At 37.1% G+C, this 16,597-nt stretch overlaps 9 protein-coding genes across 9 annotated transcripts; 5 read left to right on the plus strand and 4 right to left on the minus strand. All coding sequences in view use genetic code 12, as the record gives it.

Annotated features, from left to right (window-relative positions):
- Positions 1-123: 123 nt before the first annotated feature.
- On the minus strand, positions 124-1,140 carry KGF56_002009 (uncharacterized protein; the record flags this gene model as incomplete). The annotated part of the gene is made up of 1 exon (XM_049323192.1): positions 124-1,140. One exon carries the CDS (start codon positions 1,138-1,140, stop codon positions 124-126), a length of 1,017 nt encoding a protein of 338 aa, XP_049180916.1.
- A 248-nt stretch (positions 1,141-1,388) lies between these two features.
- Positions 1,389-2,693, minus strand: KGF56_002010 (2-aminoadipate transaminase; the record flags this gene model as incomplete). The annotated part of the gene is made up of 1 exon (XM_049323193.1): positions 1,389-2,693. The coding sequence occupies one exon, from the start codon at positions 2,691-2,693 to the stop codon at positions 1,389-1,391; it is 1,305 nt and encodes a 434-aa protein (XP_049180917.1).
- A 646-nt stretch (positions 2,694-3,339) lies between these two features.
- On the plus strand, positions 3,340-3,678 carry KGF56_002011 (uncharacterized protein; the record flags this gene model as incomplete). Its single annotated transcript, XM_049323194.1, has 1 exon — positions 3,340-3,678. One exon carries the CDS (start codon positions 3,340-3,342, stop codon positions 3,676-3,678), a length of 339 nt encoding a protein of 112 aa, XP_049180918.1.
- Positions 3,679-3,794: 116 nt separating this feature from the next.
- KGF56_002012 (uncharacterized protein) lies at positions 3,795-5,195 on the minus strand (the record flags this gene model as incomplete). Its single annotated transcript, XM_049323195.1, has 1 exon — positions 3,795-5,195. One exon carries the CDS (start codon positions 5,193-5,195, stop codon positions 3,795-3,797), a length of 1,401 nt encoding a protein of 466 aa, XP_049180919.1.
- A 103-nt stretch (positions 5,196-5,298) lies between these two features.
- KGF56_002013 (uncharacterized protein) lies at positions 5,299-6,045 on the plus strand (the record flags this gene model as incomplete). The annotated part of the gene is made up of 1 exon (XM_049323196.1): positions 5,299-6,045. The coding sequence occupies one exon, from the start codon at positions 5,299-5,301 to the stop codon at positions 6,043-6,045; it is 747 nt and encodes a 248-aa protein (XP_049180920.1).
- An 810-nt stretch (positions 6,046-6,855) lies between these two features.
- KGF56_002014 (mRNA-binding ubiquitin-specific protease) lies at positions 6,856-9,672 on the plus strand (the record flags this gene model as incomplete). The annotated part of the gene is made up of 1 exon (XM_049323198.1): positions 6,856-9,672. The coding sequence occupies one exon, from the start codon at positions 6,856-6,858 to the stop codon at positions 9,670-9,672; it is 2,817 nt and encodes a 938-aa protein (XP_049180921.1).
- A 312-nt stretch (positions 9,673-9,984) lies between these two features.
- On the plus strand, positions 9,985-11,154 carry CIC1 (Cic1p; the record flags this gene model as incomplete). Its single annotated transcript, XM_049323199.1, has 1 exon — positions 9,985-11,154. The coding sequence occupies one exon, from the start codon at positions 9,985-9,987 to the stop codon at positions 11,152-11,154; it is 1,170 nt and encodes a 389-aa protein (XP_049180922.1).
- Positions 11,155-11,381: 227 nt separating this feature from the next.
- On the plus strand, positions 11,382-13,531 carry KGF56_002016 (uncharacterized protein; the record flags this gene model as incomplete). Its single annotated transcript, XM_049323200.1, has 2 exons — positions 11,382-11,424; positions 11,538-13,531. The coding sequence occupies 2 exons, from the start codon at positions 11,382-11,384 to the stop codon at positions 13,529-13,531; spliced, it is 2,037 nt and encodes a 678-aa protein (XP_049180923.1).
- Positions 13,532-13,588: 57 nt separating this feature from the next.
- On the minus strand, positions 13,589-16,186 carry KGF56_002017 (uncharacterized protein; the record flags this gene model as incomplete). Its single annotated transcript, XM_049323201.1, has 2 exons — positions 13,589-14,440; positions 15,059-16,186. The coding sequence occupies 2 exons, from the start codon at positions 16,184-16,186 to the stop codon at positions 13,589-13,591; spliced, it is 1,980 nt and encodes a 659-aa protein (XP_049180924.1).
- Positions 16,187-16,597: the final 411 nt, after the last annotated feature.

A 16,597-nucleotide genomic window follows, 5' to 3' on the forward strand; every position in this document is an offset into this window, starting at 1 on the left:
GGGGGGGGGGGGGGGGGGGGGGGGGGAAAGAAAAGAAAAGAAAAGAAAAGAAAAGAAAAGAAAAGAAAAGAAAAGAAAACACTGTTATTTGTGATTTTCTTTTTTGTCCTTTTATTTTTCTACCTATAACATTGCATTGACATATTTAATATTATCACTCAAGTTGTTCACTTGTGTAGAATCTCCATTCTCATTCAATGGTAATCGTTTTTCTACATCGTCATTATTCATAGCTCTTGCTTCAACTGCTTCCATATCAATATCTTGATCACCTCTTCCAAATGACCAAAAACCTCCAATATTTCTTAGAAATCTATTAATGCCAAATCTCCTTGGTGGGAAAGCCCTTCCTTTATTCCTCAAATTAAATACACTAGGATGGTATTGATGGTAATATGCTAAACCAACAAACGTACCAATTATAGACCCAGCTATAACGTCCCTTAAATAGTGTCGATTATCACTCACTCTAGTACTAGCTACGAATGCAGCGCCTAATAAGGGCACTATAGTTAAAAACACTTTGAATGAATTGTTTCTTTGGTCAAAAGCTTGTAAGTGAGCAGCGAAATTCAACGAAGTAATAATCATGCCACAGTATACGGTTGATGCATGCCCACTTGGAAAAGATCTGAATCCTTCCATGACTATATTCCAATTCGGTTGGGTACAAATAGAAACATTTGATAGTTGAGTTAAAGGAATATTCTGCACCATTGGCTCGCATCTGTCAATAACATCGGGTCGAGGTAAACCGGTTATATTTTTCAACAAAACAACAGTCCAGATTTGTGTAGCTTGGGCCCCTAATAAACATAAATTCCCTGCAAAAATATCCCATAACCTCCTCTTAAACGAGGCACGTTTGGTGATAATAGCAAATATTATAAACTGTACGGAGGGAATACCGGCAGAAATAAGCACAAGCAACCAAACTGGTACAGTAACTTGTTCAATATAAGTGTACCTTATCGAAATATCATAAATCAGAAACTCATGAAATCTCGGAGGAATAATTCGTCCTAGCAGTACAGAGAGAGCTAAGATTGTTGAATAAAATACAAAATCAAAAACATACGAAATCGTCGATAGCCCTGAGAGCTGAATCGCTTTGAATCTTATCGCCCAATCTCTAACCATTATTGAGGCTTGTGGTTGAAATAAAGACGCAAAAACATCAATTTTACTTTTTAATTAAAAAAAAAAAGAAAGAAATGGCTGCAAAATATTACTACTGTTTTTTTTTTTTTTTTTTTTTTTTTTTTTAAAAGGGAAATTTCAAAAAGTAACTTGTTCAAAATTGAATCTTTCGTAGAACACATGCTACAGATCCGATTGACCAACAAGAAAAAAAGATAGATAAATAGATAGGAAGAAAGAAAAGTGATTCAAGATTTGGTCAATTTTCCAACTTCTGTAATAGTCTCACCCCATTGTTTAATCCCACGTTGGATTTCGTCGGTTGTCAAATAACTTATGCTTAATCGAACACAATGGTCACCCCATCCTCTTTTATCTCCGTAAACCTCGAAATTCTCACCACCAGCAAGAATGACACCTTTCTTGGCCAATTCGTGAATTACTGATTGATTATCTACATTATGAGGCAACTCGATCCAAAAAAAATATCCTCCATCTCCTCCATATACTTTTGTATTCTCTGGTAAATACTTTTCCACACAGAGCTTCAAAACATGAGCTCTTTCCTTATAAACAGAAACAAAATTTTCTATTATCGTATCTAATTCCCCAGTTTTTATCATCTCTGCAACTACTAGTGTCGCTAATTGTGCTGGCGTGCCTCCCGATTTGTTGGCACCAGTTACACTCAATTGTTGAACTAATGCCGGAGTAGCTGATTCCTGCCATCCACATCTCAATCCGGGGGCTATGATTTTGGAAAAAGTTGCATTTGAAATTGAGTTTCCATATTTGTTGCGCACGGTTTGTTGGTCAAGTTGAGAGATCTTGGGAATCGGCACATGTACAGATGTTACTGCACCATCATCATCATTAGAGTAATCCAAATACTCATAAACATCATCGCTAATAATAAGCAAGTCGAATTTCCTTGCGAGCTCTAGCAACTTCAACCTTGTTTTAAGAGAATATGTGGTACCTCCTGGATTTGAAAATGTTGGTACAAGGTATAGCACAAACAGGTAGAGCTTGCGCTCTCCTCTTGGATCGTTTGTGATAGTCATGTTTTCTGAGATTTGCTCCAAATCACTCGAGTATTTGATCAATTCCTTTTCCAATGCATTCAAGTCAATCTCATATTCATCACCAGCTGTTTCATTGATCGCAGTTAGCCTGTCCCCCAACCCAACGTCAACGAATGCATTATTGATTAAAAAATATGTTGGAGTCACAATGAATGCCCTACGTGTTATTGCAAGAGAAGTCACCGATGTGAGGAGATTTGCAATTCCGTAAGAAGCTCCAGATGTCAAGTTGATCAAGTCACCTCTAGTTGAATGAATGTTAAATTTCTTGTTCACCCAAGAGGCAATAACGTCTCGTACTTCAAGATTACCCGGATCAGTACCATAAGCCAATGGATGCTGGTTATCGTAGTCCGTATCATAAGCCAAATAATTTGATTCAAGCAATACTTTATTGTAAGAGTGGGCAATCTCTTTTGCTGGTAATAATGACCTCGTGGGATGGCCCTTGAAGAAATTGATCGACATTAGAGGAAACACGACACTTATCGAGCAGAGCGAGATAGTGGAGCACACTGACCAACACTATTAAAGTTCGATGAGTGGTGCGACACTATTATAGTTTGTACGAGTAATGCGACACTATCGACACTATCGACACTATCGAGCAAAAGTGTTTTCTTCTTCTTATCTTGCTTCATCTGCCCCACAGTTTTGAAAAATTCCATTGTACTTATTGCAAAATGGAAAATTCAAAATTTCCAAAAGCGGAATTGCTAAAAGGAAAAAGAAAAAAAAAGAAGGAAACCTAAAATGGCGATGGTCAAAGAAGGGGGACACTACGCCCATTACACCGTTCGCTACGCAAAGTCCAGCCTCTCCTCTCTCTCTCTCTCTCTCCTCCTTCCTCCCTCGGTAATTGATTTCTCAAAGAACCTTGTCTCTATTTATACCCATAAATTGGGATACTCAAATGTCTACCTAGTATCCAAGTCTCTCCCAAGGTGCTACCACTCGTTATGTATATGTAGATGTCTTTTTTCTTTTCTTTATACACACACTCTTTTTATTCACACCAATTAAATTGACTGTAGAAAAAAAAACATTAGAGCAAGTTCAAAGACAAGGTTCGTTTGAAAAATTGTATAATAACACCCATATAAGTTGACACACGATGCCTACGACTGGTGGTTTTGCCTTTAGCTTAGTCACGGGAGCTGCTATAAGACTTTTCCAAGTCGGACTTAGTGGCTCTCCGTCAAAATTGTCACAAAAGGTAATTGGATACGCTACTGCAATGAGTATAACATCGGCAATTTACTATTTCATATACGATCCACAAATGACTCACAGTAGAGAGCTATTAGAACGAAGATTGATAATGTTGCGAGAGCAAAGACAAAGAAAAGAGGACTTGGTAAGTACCAAGGACTTGAAAAACAGGTTATTTACATCAAATGATAGAGGCAAGTTCTTTCAATTGTTTGAACAATATGGCCAGCCCTACAAGTAAATAGTAATTATTCGAGGATATCTCCCTTTCTTCTCTTTTGTTACAGACATTTCAGAATAATAAACAGAGATTTATCAAGTTTTTTGGTCCTTTTTTTTTTTTTTTTTTATACTTTATTATTCCTCTTTAGATTTCGTAAATACATCGTCGTCAGTAGCTCCTTGGTCTTCTTGAACACTTTCCAAAGCACTATCGTATTCTTCGGCCACATCGCTCTCAATCTCATTACCTCCTTCAAAATCGCCATCGTCCTCGTCCTCGTCGTCTTCTTCATCACCACCACCAGCACCTATTGCAGCAGCGCCTGCTTCTCCTGCCACGTTAGCAGTGCTTCCACCATTATTGTTTTTGGTATCAATTTTTTCCTTATTGTCATCGTTATAGGAATCATCACTTATTCCGTGGGATCTCATAAACTCATCAATCAATTGAAAGTACGCCTGATCAATCATGCTAAACTCAATTGGTCTTTCTTCATCCCTATCATTCAAAACAACAACGTTCAAGCTGAAAGTGTGTTTGGTTATACTTGTGTAACTGGCTTTTAAAACTTTTGACATTCCAAAAACCAAGATGGGCTTCTTAAATGCAAAAATCAAATATGCTGGATTGTGTTCGTTTTGTTCTAAGAAAATCAAATTACCATCCCGGGCACCTTTATGGCACTCAACCATAATTATCGAAGGTGACGTGGAATTGCCAGATGTAATTGCAATCGCAGTATCCTCATTAACAATAAACCTGTTTTTAAATATAGTGTTAGATGGCAAGTAGCTGATCAAGTTGATTCCGCATAATTTGAATTGCCTCTTGAAATAATCAATTATTCTCTCTTGAATAGGGTTGAGTACTACATCGTTTTTATAGCTCGACACGTCGAATTGATTTTCAATATCCGCTGGTAGTTTTCCATTCTTAATCATCTGTTTCTTTATTGCGTCCAAATTTAACTGACATATAACTGGATCTTTGGAAACATTAGAGTCGGTGTAGTACAGTTCGTGCATCCAGAAACATAGCAACGAAACACCCTTTTTTTGAGCATTGGTAGAATTACCCAATATTGGCAATATAACACACAATTTCACGGCTTGTCGTAAGTTTATAAAAGAAATTTCCGGTGAGTCATTAGCCGGGTTCACTATTGACAAGATGGGAACGGCTTGCCCATTCTGTTCTATCAAATGAAAAGTCAAGTTCATTCTCTTTCGTAATGGTGATGCGAATGAGATTTGCTGTATATCGAAAATAACCGAGTCTGGATGCACAGATGACGAAGGCTCGAGTTCTTCAAAGGCAGAACCAGCGGTTTCCTCAAAGCCAGATTCTTCATTATCTTCTTCTTCTTGTTGTTGTTGTTGTTGGCCATTACTACTATGAAGCTTCCTTCGTTTGTTTGAGTCTTCCACTAAAAATGTGTACAAGTCCGTAAATACCTGTTGACTCGAAGGTTCTTTCTGTATAGTCTCATGCACCCGCTCCTGCAAATCTCGGGGAATATGCGATATCCAATCCATATAAAAAGCGGGCTCTACTATGGGTATATTCTCACCAGGATTTTTTTTTTTTCGTTGATTCTTTTCGTTTTCTTTATTTTTCATTACAAGCGAGTTGGTTCAAATGCAAAACGATGATGCTGGTCTTTTGACCATTGAGATATTGGATGCAAGCTTGAAGGGGCTATTAGAGACGGATTTATTGGGAGAGGTGGTAAGAGAAGGGTCAAAGGATAACGAGCATATGTTGAATCAATTCGACATTTTGAAAATAAACGAGCTGCAACAACTAGTTTCTGTAAATCGTAATAAATTGTTATTGCTCTCAATGCTACTAGGAGAAGTAGTTTTTCAAGCTTTGGAGTGGGTTTTTGCAATGGAAATTGAAGGTGATGTAGATTTTCAAAAATATACTACTAATAAGCAGCAACAGCAGCAGCAAGAAAGTTTACACATAATCAAATTAATAGCGAAAAAAGAGAAGAGAAATATCCATGCTTTATTGGCCAAACTCGGATACGAGTGGAAGGATGGGAAATTTAGTCCATTACTAAAAACCGATAAAAAAAAGCAGCCAAGTTTGGGGATAATAGAAGAAAAAGAAGAAGAAGAAGAATACCACGTTGATCTTGACAATTGGTATTGTGATTGTCGTGAATTTACCCAGAAACTTAATGATAATAGTCAACTACTTTGTAAATCAAATTTAAAAGTTATTTCCTTTAATGAAAAAAGTCAAAATAATTTACTATGGCAAATATTGTTTAAACTGCCATGTAATCAATTTCTTCCTATTTCAATATGTCGCCATTTATTAGCTATTTTTATAGTGATTTATAATTATAAAAACTACGAAAAAATAATAGAGTAACCCAACACTCCCAACACTCCTTTACCTCCGTTACCTCCTATACCTAAGATAGGTTAGCTGTACCTCCTTTATCTAACCTATCTTTATTTATCTAATACTTTTCTTTACCTATTTTTACCTATTTTTACCTATTTTTACCTATTTTTACCTTGCTTTATTTTTCTTTACTTTATCGTTCCATCCTTTGCTTTACCTCGTCTCTACTTTTATTCCTATCTTCCCTTTCTCTTCTGTCTTTTCTTCCCTGCCCTTTCTCCCCTGCCTTTTCTCCCCTTTCTATTATCCCTTCTGTTATCCCTCCTCCGTTTGGTAGCAGCTATTTCGGAAATCAGGAGAACAAATTTTTTTTTCTTTTTTTGCTGAAATTTTTTTTTTTTTTTTTTTTTTTTTTTTTTTTTTTTTTTTTTTTTTTTTATTTTTTTTNGGGGAAAAAATTTTTTTTTTTTTTTTTGGTGAAATTTTTTTTTTTTTTTTTTTTTTTTTTTTTCGCTCGAATTGAATTCAAGCACGATTCCCCAATAGGCCATTCCATTCATATCTTTCCCCTAGAAGAAAACAAGTTTCCAGTTTCCAGTTTCCAATATCAGCTCTAGTTACCAAGGCACACGGGTCTGATTATTACAGTGTGATTGCTTGAATTTCTATATTTCACATTTAGGTATACAAAAGTTTCCCAGTAACAACAATTTAGGGGGGAGTAAAAGGATCATTTATTTCAAAGAGTTCTTCTTCATCCCATGTTCAAATTTCATGTTTTAAGCTAGACATCCAACTTCCACTTTGAAGCATACAGAAAAAATTCTTTTATTTATGTCAGCACCCCCATCCTCAACACAGACTACTACTTCTACACCAGCAAATAATACATCAAATGGCGGCTCACTGCGCTTTAGAGGTGATGCAGTAAGTTTTTCACCTCGTCACTATTATCAGCCAATTCAACAACAACCCTATACCCATCCTCATTTGCCACAACAGCACCAGCACCAGCACCAGCACCAGCACCATCAGCTTACGCCACAACAACTTACACCGCAACAGTACTACATGCTGTATAGTAACGGGAATTATAGCTATCCGATGTTGATAAATCCCATGTACACATACTTGCCATATCCACAGGAGGTGTACCTGCCGCAAGGCCTGCAACCTTACATGATACAGCCCTCATTTGCAGCCCCACAGCCCCATCTTCAACCAGTCCCACATTCCATCCCACACCCGCTGTTTTCGACCATACATCAACCTATTAATAAACCCACAAAACACCAAATCCGCCAACAACAACAGCACCACCATCAGCAGCAGCAGCAGCACCATCAACAACAACAACATCAACAACAGCAGCAGCAGCAGCAGCAGCACCATCAACAGCAGCAGCAGCACCATCAACAGCAACAACAACAACAGCAGCAGCAGCAGGATCTACAGTCAAATAATTCTCTAGAATCTTTACCTCAACATCGAAAATCGTTGCAACACCTGCAAAATCTGCATCAAAATAAGATAATCTCAAATGCATCTGACACAATGCAGCCGCAACTGGAGCAGCGGAGTCCAAGTATGCTTTCTCCTGTTGCAAGTACGCAAAAACCAATCTCGTCAGATTTGAATGGTTATGATACAACAACAACAAAAGCAACAACAAAAGCAACAACAAAAACAACAACAAAAACAACAACTCCCATAGTCATTGATAATGATAATGAAACTAATACTTTTGAAAAGGAAATTACGACCGAACAAATAATCAAGAAAAAACCCAAAGAATCGTTGCCAATATATATAAATACTCAACAAGACGACTTTTTAAACGATTTTCCTTTAATAGAACAGTCCCGTGTCGTAGACGTGATTTCCAAGTCAAACATGTTGGATGAGCTTTTTGGGAAATCCGAAACGTTTATCATCAGTGCAAACTATGCGAAATTTATCGATGTAAATCAAGGAAACAAAATTATCATACAAAGTACAAAAGCGACTTTGAAAACAGCAAAGACAAAGGAGGAGGAGGAGGAGGAGGAGGAGGAGGAAGAAGAAGAGAAAAAAACAATATCGGCAGCAGCGACAACAACAGCAGCAACAACAACAACAACAGCAACATTATTATCGAGCCCACAACCCCCACAAACCAGTAATTGGGCATCATTTTTACAAGCAACGGCTCCCATCACACCAAAAAGCAAAAAAATACAGAAACCAAAAAACGGTGTGACTCAGGCTACATTGACAAATGACACGACGTTATCTTCTTGCACTAAACTTTCTCCCGATCCTTCTTCATCAAGTACAGTAGAGGACGGGCGAAAGCTTCAAATTGAAAACGAACCAGCATATTCATTGGGAATTCTACTACTCAAGATTATGTTTGATCCAAACTACTCGATCTTCAACGATTTTCCAACATTCAATGTAAGACCCAAAGGTTTGACTAATACGGGCAATATATGTTTCATGAACTCGATACTTCAAGTTATGATTTATTGTCAACCTTTCAACAAGCTTTTAAAATTAATAGAGACCAAATCGATTGGAGATTTGATAGTTTCCTCGCAACCTTTACTTGATGCTACAATAAAATTATTTAATGAGTTTAAGCCTAACGATAATTCCAAGGCGCCTGTACCGATAGAGACATTTTATTCTGCATTAACTAAGCACAAAAAATTTTCACATTTGAAGTGGGGACAGCAAGAGGATGCAGAGGAGTTTTTAGGCTATTATTTGGATGCCTTAAACGAAGAGTTTCTCTTTGCTTTACGGAGGTTGAACACTACTCAAGTTGATCATTTAATACAGTCATATTCCTCAGAAGATGCTCAAGAGTTGACCAAGTTCAAGTATAATGTGAAGACTTGCATAAAAAGGGCCAAAAATGAGACGGAGGATGACAATGAATGGAGTCAAGTAGGAGGCAAGAAAAACATCAGCAAAACCGAACTAGAACCAACACCATTAAATATGATATTTGGAGGAGAATTTAAGTCAGTTATCACGATACCCAAGGGCTCATCGTTTCAAAAATCCATCACGCTTGACCCATTTCAGCATTTCCAACTAGACATTTCCAATTCGGATTCCATTGAAGATGCTTTTACACATCTCAACGAGTTAGAGAATATATCCTACATAAACAACAACAATACAGAAATACAGGTTAAAAAACAAACGTTTATCTCGAAATTACCGGAGGTTTTAATAATTCATTTGAAAAGATTCAGTTATTCCAAAAACCAAGAAGTAGCTATTGAAAAGTTGAAAAAGAAGGTTACATACAATCATACATTGACCATTCCTTCAAGAATACTATCTGCGACACATAGTATGACAATGGGAGGTGGTGCGTTATTATCCACATTGCCAAGAGCTCATTCTCCAATAACAACCCATACAAACAACACACACAATGATGAGCACAAGTACCAGCTCAATTCTGTGGTATATCATCATGGTTCGAATGCAGACGCGGGTCATTACACGAGTGACATTTACGATTTTGACTCGCATAAATGGTGGAGAATAGATGATACAATTGTTAAAGAAATTGATGATGACGAAGTTCTAAATTCAGGAAATGATGAAAACGTCAAAAACGCATATATTTTGATGTATAGAAAAATTAACTGACGCAGTGTATAAATGTGTATAGTGTATATATATATATAAATATACTATTCATAAAAATATTGAAAGAGAAAACGTTTTCTGGTACTTTTTCTGTAGGCGAATGGACGAGGGGTGATTACGGTTGGTGTAGTTAATCGGTGAGTTAGTTAGTTAGTGAGTTAGTTAGGTAGGTAGGTAGGTAGGCGGGTGAGTTAAGTTAAGGTGTTATATGCAGGATACAATTTTTTTAAAGCGTTTCGCGAGATGAGATGAGATGAGATGAGATGAGACTTTAGTGAAATTTCAGAGATACTTTTCAATCTTCATAAAGCAATGGCCAAAACCAGATCTAAAGGGTCGGCTTCGCCGGTGGTTGATAAGGTTCAACGTTCCTCTAAGGTAACGAAACCCCAAAAAGCAGCTAAAAAAGTAGAGGTGAAAGCACCTTCTTCTGAGGTAACGACCACTGATGTGCCATCTAGTGTTGTTATTCCTGAAAAAGTTTCCAGAAAAGCTTTATCGGAATTGACAAAATTTTTGTTACGAGAGGGAAGTAAATCCACACTCTCCGATCGAAAACTGCAGTTGTTTGAGGACGACGATACTAGTGATAGGACAGCATATCTTACAATAGAGTCCAAGAAGTTTTTCAGTGGAAAACCACAATTCAAACCAAAAACCATTAAGCTCACTAAACCTATATATAACGAGAGCGACGTGAAAACGTGTTTGATTGTACGTGACGAAATTGTGAAAAGCAACGGGGATATTGAAAAAATCGAAGAGGCGAGCTTGAATACTCTTGAAAACATTTTACCCGTGAGTGTGATTAAGACAAACTACAAGTCGTTTGAAAGTAGACGTCAGCTTTACTCTGAGTACGATCTATTCCTAGTAGATGATGCAGTTCTCAATTCCATGCCCAAATTGCTAGGAAAAGTTTTCTACAAGACAAACAAAATACCGATCCCAATCAGAGTCACTACGTCATCTAATAATAAAGAGCTCTCTCTTCAAACTTTGAAAAATCAATTAGAAAAGTGCTTGCACAGTACTCATTACTTGCCGCCACAGGGAACAATTATTTCCATCAAGATAGGATATATAAGTGGAGATGACGATGGAGAAAAAGATGCGCCGGTATTTTCAAAGGAAGACTTGGTCAAGAATATAAATGATGTTGTTTCAGCATTTGATATAGATACAGTGAAAACCATTATGTTAAAAACAGTGACATCGCCAGCATTGCCATTGTTCTATACTGACAAATTATACGACGAGGATTTAGACGTTCTCAAAGAAACACCGAGCGATAAAGAAGTTGAGAAGACGAGCAAAGGCGAACTGGCATTTGAAAAGACATTATTGGAGTTGGCAGATGCTCAAACTGTTGGTAAAGTACTTGGTAAAAAGTTGCGTGATGATAAAAAAAAGAAGAAATCCAAGTCTATAAAAAAATCATCGACTAAATCTATCAAGGACAAAGTCCAACAAAGCGAGTAACGAGTAAATAGGTTGATAGTGTCTTAGATCTTAGTTTATTTCATGTTTCTACATACAAACACTCCACCAGTATGTCAAAGAGTTCACAGAGCATCGTGTTTACTCGTTTCATCTCCAATATTAATAAAAAAAAAATAGTTGCGAAAAATAAATTAGGTAAAGCTTCAAATAGAATAGCCTTGTATTTTTTTAACTTTAGTCTTTAACGTATAGCAAATGTGTTTACCATGTGGGTGGCAAGACACGAGGCAGAGGTAGGCCTTGATTGCGGTATGAAATTCATCAATTTTTTCAAACTTCTTCTTCCCCCTTTTCCCTCGAAAAATGGGGAAAAAGTGGAAGGATGGAAGGATATTGACACACTAACCTTTAGAACTTTTAAGAAACAAAGATTTTGATTCCTGAGCATATTTACAAAGTCGGTAGGAAAGAAGATGTTGATTTCAGGTTCACTTCACGAAAATCGTCGCGAGAGCTACTTGATGTGATCATAGGATCTGCAGCAGATGCCCTGGGTAAGATTCCATTACATTTGTGTATATTGTCTCGAGCCAAATCCAAGATCAACGAAGAGGTAGTACGATTGCAAAAGGATGAAAAACCGAAAAAATTGGACTTTACTCAAAGTTTGAGAATAGTGATTCAACCCGAGGCAGACTCAAACCCCGATTACAAGGATTACCCCTTGGTAATTGAATGGGTCGACTTTAAATTATATGTGGATACAAAGGATGAATTGATTGACAAGTTAGCCGAGTTAAACATTGGTATCTCAGTCGTGACTGATATAAATGAGGCAACTCACGTTTACACGAACAAAACGAGCTCCAACCTGATTGCATTTAAAAAAGCAGTAATTAAAGGTTTACACATATTGAGCGAGAGTTGGTTAAAAACTTTACTATCGAACCCCAACAATGTAGACGCTTGGCTTGAACATCACAATTGCGATACGATACTAAAAATTGATAATGACTCCTTGTCACGGAAGTCTCGTGTCCATTTTTTACAAACCCATCTATTTTTATCATTTTACAAGATTGAATGGATGGACACAGAGATTGTGGAAAAATCCGAGGAAGAAATCAAGACAAGAGCAGGGGACAATAAATTTGTACTCATAAACTCCCACGATGTTTTTGGACTTAATGCACTTAATGAGGATGATTTATTTCAACAGATTTTGAGTAATTCATTAGACTCAATACCAGTCAATCATATTCCTCAGTTGAAACGATCAGCCGCTTCAGCAATTGGTCAACGCAAACGACGAAAGTATGAAAAGGTAGACAAGTTGCATTTTTTCTCCCTCAATAATATACCATCCTCATCGAACATTACCAAGGAACCACCAGGTACAAGTGCAGATAAAGATAAATCCCAAACACATCAAGACGAACCTGAACCTTTAGCTAACCTTGAGCTCGAAGGTCAATTCACCAAAGAAACACAACTTGAACCACAAGACCTACCTGAAGTTAATTTAATAAGCTCCATCAATAAAGCTCAAGAAGAAGAAAAAGGAGAAGCAGAAATTGAAGAAGAAATTGAAGAAGAAGATGATGATGATGAAAAAGAAGAAGCAGTTGACAATAAAGTGAGTAACAATGAAACTTCACAAGAAGGTGAGGGTATTTCTCCAGTGAAGCAACCAGTTGGAATCAACCTTCGAAAGCGAAAATACGAGTCATTCACATCCCAGCAGCCTCCAAAAATTGCGAAATTTATTCCCAAAATTTCGTTTATCGACGCAGTTGTTCAAGCAAAAGAGGAGTCAACCAAGAGTTGGAACAAGGAGCTAGGAATAGCAGAAAAACAAGGGGAGGAAATATCTCAAGATTTGTCGAATTTGGCAATTGTTGAAATTGTTGATACTCCATTAAGACGAAAACAGTATCCAAACGTGGCAATGGATATTAGTTGTGGAGAACGTAAGAACTTTAAAAAATTTAAGAAAAATAAACCCTTCAAATTAGGAGTTGGCAAGAGACCATATATTGAAATGGTCAACGCAGATACTTTGTGTTTTCCTGGAAGTAAACAAAAGAAAAAGGATAGGAGAACAGTGGACTCTGAATTCAATGGAGCAATAAGCGAGGTCAAAGGTTATCGACCCTCTGTTTTGTTTGTGGAGGATGATGATAGTGAAACTGAAGCTATGCTGATATTCCAGAGTATGAAAAGTCAGGAGATTGTTAATGATAGCTCTTCCAGCACTCTACAATTCAAAAACAACGAACAACATAAGGCAAATGGAGCTGATAAAAGAATGCAATACTATCAAGATGATGCAGAAAAAGAAGAAAATGAGGACGAGGACGAGGACGAGGAAGAGGACGATGATTATGGCCAGCCACGGTTTGGGTTCAGCAGGTAGGAGACGTCTCAACAAGCACGCCTTATTTTTTCTCTTTCATATATATGCATACATTAGTTATTCATATCGACCAATACCGCAGAGGCCCATTCTTCTAAAATACGTTATATGAATTTGCAAATAGTCGTAATTGTTCTCTGTGTGGTGATCTGGAAAGTCTTTTAAAATGCAGTTTTCGTCTCTCGCACTAGAACAGTCCAATACTTCCTCCAAAGTGGGATGAGTGTTCCGTTCGCTACAATTCAAATACACTTGATTGTCAAACTGATGGTAGGAATAAAGAGGACTATGGCCCCTAGGAATGACTGTTATTACATCATCTTTATGTATTACCCGTAGAAATTTCCTCTCAAAACTGTTATGACGGGGTCGGTATTGACTGCCTAGAACATAATCTGTCCATTTTACAAATTCATAGTTGCCAAGCAAGGGCTGTCCCATTGTTACCAAAGTTAATTTGTCATAGCCCAAGTCAAGGTAGAATAAACCTAAAAGTAACGCAACACTCCCACCTAATGAATGACCCAAAATGATCAACTCATAATCTTCTAACCCTTGCTTTGAACTGTGCATTTCCTCTTCGATATACTGATGGATAAGGTTTTGAGTAGTTTTGAAATACTCATAAAAGCCCCGATGTACTTTACAACGTTCTCCACATAATGTCAAGTGTAAGCCCAAGTTGTTGTAGTTTGTCATATCAACTTTCATATCGGCAAAGGAGTCAAATACTGACTGTGTTCCTCTTAGGGAAACAATGATTGTTTTTTTGGGTTTTGTTGATTTACTTTGGTCATATCGAAACACATTCTCGTATGTTTTGGCAATATAACCAGTCACCGAATCATCAAAGGACCATTGGTAAACAAGAGACATATTGGGGAAACGCGATTCACAACCTAAAGCGCACTTGAAGGGCTTTTCTATATGTTTCACATTAGATATGCAATACGATATATCAATGAGGTGAGCATAGGTATATAAGTTGGTATAGATTTCCGGTTCAATAGGTGTAACTTGACACGTTTGAGATTTACTGAGTATCTCTTGTGAGAGAGAGCAAGTTAGTCTTAGAAATATAGATATTATGAGCACTTGGGGGGTTATATACATCAGATAAGCTCCAACATCAAGATGATATGATGGACCATAAAAAGGAAAAAATAAAAAAAATAAAGAACGTTTTTTTTTATTTTTATTTTTATTTTTTTGAATTGCGGAGAAAGCCGCTTTAATTTATCCATTACCGCTTAAGAATGCATTACCCATCTTTATACAGATGAAAGCACAAATAATACCTAAACCCATTGACACAAGTATTGAAGATACCCGTGTAGCCATTAGCCAAAAAACATTGACAAAAGGTCTCATAGTTATCAACAAGATACACAATATAGTTACAATGAGTAGTTTGTAGATAAATGTAAATCCATTATGGAAAAAATTCAATTTCCTCCAAATCCATGCGCTTATTTCTAGCAGAGCATTTTTAAAATGAAAGTTTGTGAAAAATTTTGCTGATTGAACAACAAAGGATGTACATGCATACAAAGTTGCATTCATCACGGCCAATGATTCCGTTGTTTGGTTGATTTTTGTTTCTAGGTTTTCTAGAGAGGTTTGCAATGTATTTTCAAAAGTCCAGATTGAGCTTTGAGCAGATAGGTTCAAATACTCTGACAAAGATTTTGCAAAATGGTCCATGATATAAGAAGTTTGTTCAATGATTTGTGTTCTCTGCAAATACAAGCCATTGACATTTTGGTTCAAGATTGCATCAATTGATTGTAAAGTAAACTCTGAATACTGTAACTGCTTATGTAGCGAGAGCGCATGTTGTTGAGTCAGGTGATGAATGTCTTGTGCATGGATTTTGGCCATAGCAACGAGCTCGTTTTGCTGAAACAACAAATGCTGATTATTTTTTATCAAAGCTTCTTGTTGCAGGTTCAATTCGTTTCTTTGTTGCAGTAGTAAACTTGTGATGTCTCGCAATTCCAGAGTAAAATAGTTTAAATGCAGTTCCATCTCTTGAATGTTTGTATTAACGCCTTGGTACGAGTTTGTGATGATAACCAAGGCATTGTTCATGGTAGCTTCAAAGTTTTCATGAAACTGCAGAAAAGTTGAATTCATCTCTTCCTTTCTCATCATATTATCCATCAAGAGGCTATCGATAACCAGAAATATCTCTGCAAACTTTTTCTCTAGCTGGTCTTGCACTTGTTCGCTATGACTATGCGATGCTTTCAAGTCACGCACCAAGGATTGGTAAATTGCAGTTACATTCTCATAAACTTCAATAATCTGGGACTTTTCGTACGGTAGGCTTACCTGGTGACAAACTTCTTTTACGTTTCTATAGTTACCGCTGAAACTAGTCCAGAATTGAGGGGATTTTTCCAATGCTCTGATACATCCGCCTATTTGGATCTTTCTTACTTCCTCATAGCACTCAAGTGGGTATTGTATACCATTATTTTCAAATTCACATATAGAAAGTTCCATTGCAACTAGCTTTTGCTGCTCTGGTGATATATTCTCCACCCCTCGTGTACACTGTGGTATCACAGCTTCTAAGGCTTTTTGGCTACAATCATCTTTCCACCCGTACAATTGAGTAAATGCATTTGGTTGAGAAAGCTGGAGCTCCATAGCAAAGACAAACTTAGAGAATAACAACAAAAACGACAACGACAACGACAACAACAACACGTTAGAATATAGCATCGGTAACTGCGCTTTCTAACAGAGAAAGAGATCTGAGGGCGTGATATACGTATATACCAGTGATGGCCGCGCCCTTGAACTCTTTCAGAGGTAACGAAATACGATATGAAACAATGCTGAAACATACATCTATCCACGTAGATATATGTGTGAAAGTTTGACGCAGTTCAAGTTGTAAAATAAGAAAAAAAGAAACAGCAAAAGAGCAAAAGAGCAAAATAACAAGGCTTCTCATGAAACTACAGTCCCTTAATGTAAGACCTTGTTTTGATCATGAAAGGAGCTCATATGTGGTTAACAATTACTCCATGAAGAACAAGAGAAGAAAAAAAAAAG

This window comes from Candida oxycetoniae (genome assembly GCF_023343755.2).
Source record: "Candida oxycetoniae strain CBS 10844 chromosome Unknown scaffold77, whole genome shotgun sequence".
Taxonomy (NCBI): Eukaryota; Fungi; Ascomycota; class Pichiomycetes; order Serinales; family Debaryomycetaceae; genus Lodderomyces; species Lodderomyces oxycetoniae.